Here is a 7,784-nt window from a genome sequence, read left to right on the forward strand (position 1 = left end):
TGTCATTTTGGTGATTTTGTAAGACGACATGCCTTTCAAACCTGCTGGCAGGTTTTGATGTTCGAAGGGGAAAATCGAAAATGGTACTCTGTAGCTCACATGGTCCACAGGTTTGACAACAAAGACTCTATGTCATTAAGTTAGCATGCTGCTCAGTGTTTTACTCTTTAAGGAAAGACAATACAAATATTTAAAAATTCACAGATACTTGTTTTAAAGGTCAGTCTCACTTTTGCTACATGATGTCGACATAATCCAAAAAAGGATTTGAGGGGAATTCACTGTCATAAAGCTTCAAGTAATCACATTCACTGCTGCACCACCAATGGAACTTTGTACACCTTGATAAAAGTTTAAAGATTTAGAGTCCGTCTTGGTTGTGACTTGCTTAACAAAAGTGATTAACTGCTATTTATAGGAATAGAGTTTCACATAAAGGAGGCTGCATGCACCTGTGCTTGGAGCAGAGCAGATCCTATTAAATGTGTCTCAATATCATTTGTGCAACTGATGGTCGGCTGTCAGATGATACTCTGGAGAAAGCAGAGCTGTTGCTGTGGTCTCCTAATTAGAAGGAACTTGAGCCATTTCAAGCCTCTAAAATGCGAGTGGGGTCTATATTAGGTGTACCATTTGTGAGGTTTGGCATAGTTGCAGGCTCCTTTGTGCTGTTCTCTTGTCACTGTCCTTATTAACATGGCTGATTATGCTGCCACTGAGGTCAACGCATTAGAGCTGGCCTTGAAGTGTGCTCAGAATGAATGCAGGCACTGCAGCACGAGTGTGTGTACGTGTGTTTTTGTTTGTAAGTGTCTGTGTTTGTGTACTTGAACAACTCTCTTTATGAGGACCAATCTGAGCTTTGCACCTGCAGAGGGAGGACATTTTGGAAAAGAGAGGATGTTTTGGCACTATTGTTGTGTGTGCGTATGGTGTGCTGTGTGCATGTGTGCGCGTTTGTCCTACTGACTGTTGAGGGAGGAAGAAAGGAAGGAAGGTAAGATCCAGTGCTGACTCAGCAAGTCAGCAAGACTGGACTTGCAAAAGGAGAGTACAGAAGCTGCGAGAGAGATGCTAATTATTCTGCAGTCCCACATGAGCAGATATGTTGGACACATATTGACCTAACACTTCCAACACACACCTTCTGTTTAGCTCATGGCTGTTGCCATGGACAGATGTCTGAGCAGATTGTTGCATATTTATTCAAAATCAGCAGTTACAGGGACAAAACAGCAATTTCACAGATCAAGGAAGGCACTATTGTTGAAACATAACGTATAATGTATACTGATACCACTGATACGCAACAGTGATGCTGTGGTCAGGGTTTACGAGTTTCTACTTGTGTTGCAGACATGGTGCTGGACCACCAGGAGGCGTCACACGAGCTGGACGACACTGTAAGAGTTCGGGTCCGCGAGGCTCTGCTGAAGAGACACCACCATCAAAACGAGAAGAAGAAGAACCTGATTCCGATGGTACGCTCCATCACAGAGGGAGCACGCAAACAGTCAGAGCCTCTTCTGACAGGTGGGTTCACACTGAATATCACACACAAGCACATGTTGCAAACTTTGTCAGCGGTTGAGTGCATCAAAGCAGTTTTCACAGGTCATATTTTAAAATAAATCAGATGACCTGACTTTAATTTTGTACTGTGGGTTTGCAGAATCTGTGTAAAACTGTTTCTATTAGTACTGGAGTCTCCCTTGTGAGCGACCTCTTTAATGTAAGATTAGATAAGAAACTAAAAGGAACAACACAAAGTAACAGACAAATATATCTCTAAACAGTGACACTGGATGCTTTCAGGGCCAAACTACTAAAATGGTTTGACCATGGGCGATCCAAATGGGAGATATCTTGGCAGCTGAGCATTAGTGCCTTCATAGATTTTTTCCCCCCCTTTGCACTTGAGAGGACAATAAATTGTAAATGTTGTGGCTCTGATTCACTCCTTATCTGTCTCTCTCGATGACACATGTGCTGGATCAGCCACATCTCCACAGCCTCCTCCACTCAGTGAACCAGCTAAGAACGGTTCCGGGCAGGACAGCACTCAGGTGGACCTCAGTAAGGTAAACAAGCAGGCTGTGGAAAGCTGCAAGAGACGCATATATGTTAATACATCTGAAAACATCAGTGTAAGATCTTAGGCTGTGGATGTCTGCTTAGTAAACAAATGCCAATAAATGCTAAATAGTCATTGTTTGTTTTTCTGTAAATATCAACATAATCAACTAGGTCACATAGTGCCCCCTAGTAAACGACAGGGAAACTGCATGTATTTAAAGTGCTTCTTGGTACTTCAGCAATCCGTCACTGCAAGACTATAAAGCAAAACCATTAAGGACATTTATAAAAGCTTTGATTTAGCTACTAGCTGTAACCAGAGGATTGTACTAAAGTGTGATATGATCAGCGCAGAAATGCTAGCTAGTTCTTTACTGCTAAACTGCACCTACAGTTGGAGAGCATTATGTACAGCTGTTAGATTGAAAGCCATTCTGGTTGTACTCTCACAATAGGGTGCAGGAATATAGATTTTTTTTTGTACTCTTGCCTGATATTAACTTCTGACTTCTCCACAGGTGGACCTTCATTTCATGAAAAAGATCCCAGAGGGTGCCGAAGCTTCCAATGTGCTGGTGGGAGAGCTGGACTTCCTGGAGAGGCCTATTGTGGCCTTTGTCCGTCTTTCCCCCGCTGTGCTTCTCACTGGACTTACTGAGGTCCCCATACCCACCAGGTAGGCAGCTTCCTGCAGATACATTAGCAATTCTTTAGTCACAAAATCTAATTATGTAAATTCAATAAACCAGGAACAATATGTACACCATAACTCATCTGCTGACATATATCAGGTTCCTCTTCATTCTTCTGGGCCCAGATGGAAAGGCTCAGCAATACCATGAAATTGGACGCTCCATGGCAACCATCATGACTGATGAGGTAAGACTCCTGTCAGTTAAAATCAAGCTTCAAAATCATTCACAGAAAAAAAAAATCTTCGCATCTGCTTTGTAAGACAGGTATTCACGTTTCCTTCCGTCCTCTGCTTCTCTCTGGACCAGATCTTCCATGATGTAGCATACAAGGCAAAGGACAGAAGTGACCTGCTAGCAGGAATAGATGAGTTCCTGGACCAGGTGACTGTTCTGCCACCAGGAGAGTGGGACCCCTCCATCCGCATCGAGCCCCCAAAGAGTGTCCCCTCTCAGGTACACGGCCACAATCACATAGAGATTTACTTCTCGGGTTAGAATTCTAGTGCCACAAATTTAGCCTTGTAATGTAGGTGCAGAGTGTAGCTATTCTCTGAATCTTGTCGGACTCTCATATGTGCAGGAGAAGAGGAAGATGCCCGGAGTCCCCAATGGTACAGCCTACCAGGTAGTGGAGGAGCTCCATGCCGAACACCATGGGCCAGAGCTGCAGAGAACTGGAAGGTGACTTACTTACATTTATCTCTGTTGCTTTAGTGATGTGTGCAATAACTCATGCTAAATATGGAAGCCAAATTCAGATGTGAAACAGCAGGATGTTACTCCCCAGGATATACAATCACAAAAAAACAGCCTGTGGAAAAACATGCAGCACCAGTTAGGTTTTTGAAACCATGTGTCGCAGCCTGGGGCTGAGTTTTGCACTTTCCACCATGTTGTCAGGTGCTGCAGCCACAAAATCTAAATTTGGATTTGTGAGGAGCTGAGGGGGGACAAGCAAGTGACACCTAAAGGAAATCACACAACAAAACATTCTTTACTTTATCCCTTGAAGAGTAACAGTGAGTTTTGAAACGTCATCGTGAAGCACATTAGAAGACGTAGCATTCACTAATAAGGCACCGGTTTTAGTAACTTACAAGTGAGCAAAACTGGAAAAAGGTGGGATTATTTTATATTGTTTTGTGCTGGTCATATCTTAAAATGTTGAAGTATAAATTAGCTGTATCCCCTGTATCCCCCTTCAAGAAATAGTTTAAATAAACATATTCACTATCTTGCCATGAGACTGCTACCCCTCATCTGTGTGCTAAGTATATGGAGGCAGCCGGCAGTTATCTTCGCTTAGCACAAAGACTGAGCCTTAAGACCAAGGATTAGCTGTTATGTAGCTTTCTGCAAAAAAGCAAATATGCAGCATCTCCCATGACACAATGCCAAATTATTCCTTCAACAGTGGAAATTATTTTCCATTCTCATCATGTATTTGCACTAACTGTAATCTGTTAACTGAAGTTGCCAATCACTTGGTTATCTAAACACCAGCTCTTTTTTGTTTGTATGCTGCGGCCAGGTTGTTTGGCGGTCTGATACTGGACATCAAGAGGAAAGCTCCATTCTATCTGGGTGACTTTAAGGACGGTCTGAGCCTCCAGTGTGTGGCCTCCTTCCTCTTCCTCTACTGTGCCTGCATGTCTCCTGTCATCACCTTTGGAGGGCTGTTGGGGGAGGCGACAGAAGGACGCATTGTAAGAGAACAAAGAGACTCACACTGACAACACAATAATGTGTTCACATACTGTGGTGTGTTTAGAATGTTAGAAATGCTATAAAGATGTTCTACTTTACTGCATACTGTACATAAAACACTCAGTGCTTTTCCACCACATGTTCCAGAGTGCCATAGAGTCCTTATTTGGTGCATCTATGACTGGCGTCGCCTACTCTCTGTTTGCTGGTCAACCTCTCACCATTCTGGGCAGCACAGGTCCTGTTCTGGTTTTTGAGAAAATCCTCTTTAAATTCTGCAAGTACGTACAATATTTTAATAAGTTTCCCAAGATTTTATCATGACCACTGTAAGATTTGTTTTGTTAATTCATTATGTACTCCCTCTTCTCGTTCTTGTCCTCCTTCTCGTTCTCCTTCTCCTTCACCTTCTTCTTTCAGGGACTACAATCTGTCCTATCTTTCTCTGCGTGCATGCATAGGCTTGTGGACGGCCCTGCTGTGCTTACTGTTGGTTGCCACAGATGCCAGTTCTCTGGTTTGCTACATCACTCGTTTCACGGAGGAGGCATTCGCTGCCCTCATCTGTCTCATCTTCATCTATGAAGCCTTGGAGAAACTGTTCCACCTGGGAGAAATCTACCCCTTCAATACACACAGTGATCTGGACAAACTCACACTGGCATAGTGAGTACAACAGTCTATTGATTACCTCTAACGTTCACCTGCATGCTCTCTTCTTCAGTTGTTTTTCTATAAGAATGTAAGCTGTCATCTATTCTCTGTGAACTTCTTGTCATTATGTGTCGTTGTCAGGCGAGACGGAACCAGTAGCAATCACTTCTCTCCATGCAGTTCCCTTTATGTCTGGCCTAATTTGACTAATAAAAGAACATTGTGCCGTCAGCCAACATACACTGATTTCCCTGCTTATGTTCATCTCTCTCTGCAGCTGTAAGTGCGCAGAGCCTGATAATCCCAGTAATAAAACCTTAGAACTGTGGAGTGAGAGGAACATCACAGCCTCTGCTGTACCCTGGGCCAACCTGACTGTCAAGGTAACCTAACTATGTAGAAGCACACACACACACACACACACACACACACACACACACACACACACACACGCGCGCTCCTAATGATGCCTGATGTTGGTGTAACTTTCATGTGATAGCACATACTGCCTTTGCTCCAGCTTGTTTACTTCTGTTAACATTCAACTAACCTTCCCTTGAGCAGCTAAGCTGTCTTCAGGACCTTTGCAAACACTGACAAGGACAGTCAATAAATTCACCTTTCACTGCTGTGTGTATAACTGAGTACACCAAAGGCATGTTGTCTTTTCCTTTTACTTTGTAGACTCTTTTTGTCTGCCACATAATTTGGATACTATGGTCCTTCAGTCTGTTTTCATATGAGTCATCAGAGGCCATTTTGGTGTTATGTAACCTGTGATTCTCTGCAGGAGTGTATCAGTCTGCAGGGCCACTTTGTTGGGACAGCATGTGGCCATCACGGCCCCTACACCCCAGATGTCCTCTTCTGGTCTACTATCTTGTTCTTCTCAACGTTCTTCATGTCTGCATTCCTCAAACAATTCAAGACTAGTCGTTATTTCCCCACTAAGGTAATCAACCAGTTTCACAGACCACTGAGTGATAGATTAACAGGAAACGCATTAGTAATCACTGACCTCTGACAGCTGTTGTCTCCTGTGTGCAGGTGCGGTCTATGATCAGTGACTTTGCCGTGTTCCTCACCATTGTCTTTATGGTTCTGCTTGACTTTGCCATTGGAGTACCCTCTCAAAAGCTGAAGGTGCCAAGTAAATTCCAGGTAAAAAGCAAGAGTACAATTTGTGGCTCTTAACGTAACACCACCCAGGGTTACTTTTGGCATTATCAGAATCACAATCACAATCAGAAATACTTTATTGATACATGAGGAGAAACTGCTTATATTAATGTTGCTCCAAAATGTTGCTCAAAATCTTAGAACAAGCACAAAAGATGTATAGATAAACATAAGTTGAAAATTATGTCCTAAAAATATAAACATAAGTAGAAAAACTAGATGCATGAAATGTAAAATGTGCATTGTTCTAAGAAAAATAATAATGCATGTATACAGTATAATAAATAGTAGTGGAGTTATATTTATGTTATTGCACAGAGAAGTAGTCATTGTAGTTATTGCACATTATTGAGAGGTAACACAAAATGTGAAGTGAGGTGAAAATTAGTGAACTGCTTTCAGGTGATACATAATGGGTCCAGAGTCAGACTAAGGACTCAAAGTGTCTGAAAGTCTGAGTGAGGAGTTATATAGTCTAATGGCCAAAGGCAGGAATGATTTCCTGTGGCGCTCTGTGGTGCATTATGGCCTCACGCTTGTGCTAATTATTCCTCCAGCCTACCAGAGATGATCGTGGTTGGTTGATCAATCCAATAGGGCGCAACCCATGGTGGACGGTCCTGGCTGCCTCTATTCCTGCTCTCCTCTGCACCATCCTCATCTTTATGGACCAGCAGATAACAGCTGTCATCATTAACCGCAAAGAGCACAAGCTGCTGGCAAGAAAAAAAAACTCCTAAAAATTTAAATCAAATTTCTTTCATAGGTCGTGAACCGCTAGCTCAATCTTCTCTCTGTTTTACAGAAAGGCTGTGGGTACCACCTGGACCTGCTGATGGTGGGTGTGATGCTGGCTGTGTGTTCCATCATGGGCTTGCCCTGGTTTGTAGCAGCCACCGTCTTGTCCATCTCTCATGTCAACAGTCTGAAGCTGGAGTCAGAGAGCTCAGCTCCAGGAGAGCAGCCTCGCTTCCTGGGCATCAGAGAGCAGAGGCTCACTGGCCTGGTCATCTTCCTGCTCATGGGCTGCTCTGTGTTCATGACTAAAGCTCTACAGGTTAGTAGGACAAGCTATGCAATGCTGCCCCCCATTGGCCGGGACATTTAATCAGAAGAATGAAAGGATAAAAAAATGACCTTTTTGAAGCAGACATTTTGACATAAATTCAAGGGAACTGTGCCATTGTTCACATTATCAGTTAAACTTGCAAATTCTGCACTATGACAAACAGTCTTGTGAAAAAGTTCTATGGTACTAATAGTGGCTCTTTAGTGAAAATGAAAGTCGATGATTTGTATTGTTTTTCTTCTAGTTCATTCCCATGCCAGTGCTGTACGGTGTTTTCCTCTACATGGGAGTCTCGTCTCTAAAAGGCATCCAGGTAACGTAAAATCTTACATGGTAAACATGATTTATAGAAAAGCCAGTGTGTACTTTTGTTTTGTTGTGTCAAAGTGATTGTATCGTGTTCT

At 42.9% G+C, this 7,784-nt stretch overlaps 1 protein-coding gene across 1 annotated transcript in view; it reads left to right on the forward strand.

Moving 5' to 3' along the window:
• Nucleotides 1-5,524, forward strand: part of LOC103376589 (electroneutral sodium bicarbonate exchanger 1-like) — a 9,940-nt gene extending 4,416 nt beyond the window's left edge. Inside the window, exons 4-13 of the mRNA XM_008307006.1 lie at nucleotides 1,357-1,533; nucleotides 1,999-2,081; nucleotides 2,595-2,752; nucleotides 2,868-2,955; nucleotides 3,078-3,224; nucleotides 3,352-3,452; nucleotides 4,303-4,477; nucleotides 4,626-4,759; nucleotides 4,899-5,144; nucleotides 5,410-5,524. Coding sequence (XP_008305228.1) covers nucleotides 1,357-1,533; nucleotides 1,999-2,081; nucleotides 2,595-2,752; nucleotides 2,868-2,955; nucleotides 3,078-3,224; nucleotides 3,352-3,452; nucleotides 4,303-4,477; nucleotides 4,626-4,759; nucleotides 4,899-5,144; nucleotides 5,410-5,524 — 1,424 coding nt within the window. The remainder of the gene's footprint in view (nucleotides 1-1,356; nucleotides 1,534-1,998; nucleotides 2,082-2,594; nucleotides 2,753-2,867; nucleotides 2,956-3,077; nucleotides 3,225-3,351; nucleotides 3,453-4,302; nucleotides 4,478-4,625; nucleotides 4,760-4,898; nucleotides 5,145-5,409) is intronic.
• Nucleotides 5,525-7,784: the final 2,260 nt, after the last annotated feature.

This window comes from Stegastes partitus, unplaced genomic scaffold, assembly GCF_000690725.1.
Source record: "Stegastes partitus isolate 25-593 unplaced genomic scaffold, Stegastes_partitus-1.0.2 Scaffold51, whole genome shotgun sequence".
Lineage (NCBI taxonomy): Eukaryota > Metazoa > Chordata > Actinopteri > Pomacentridae > Stegastes > Stegastes partitus.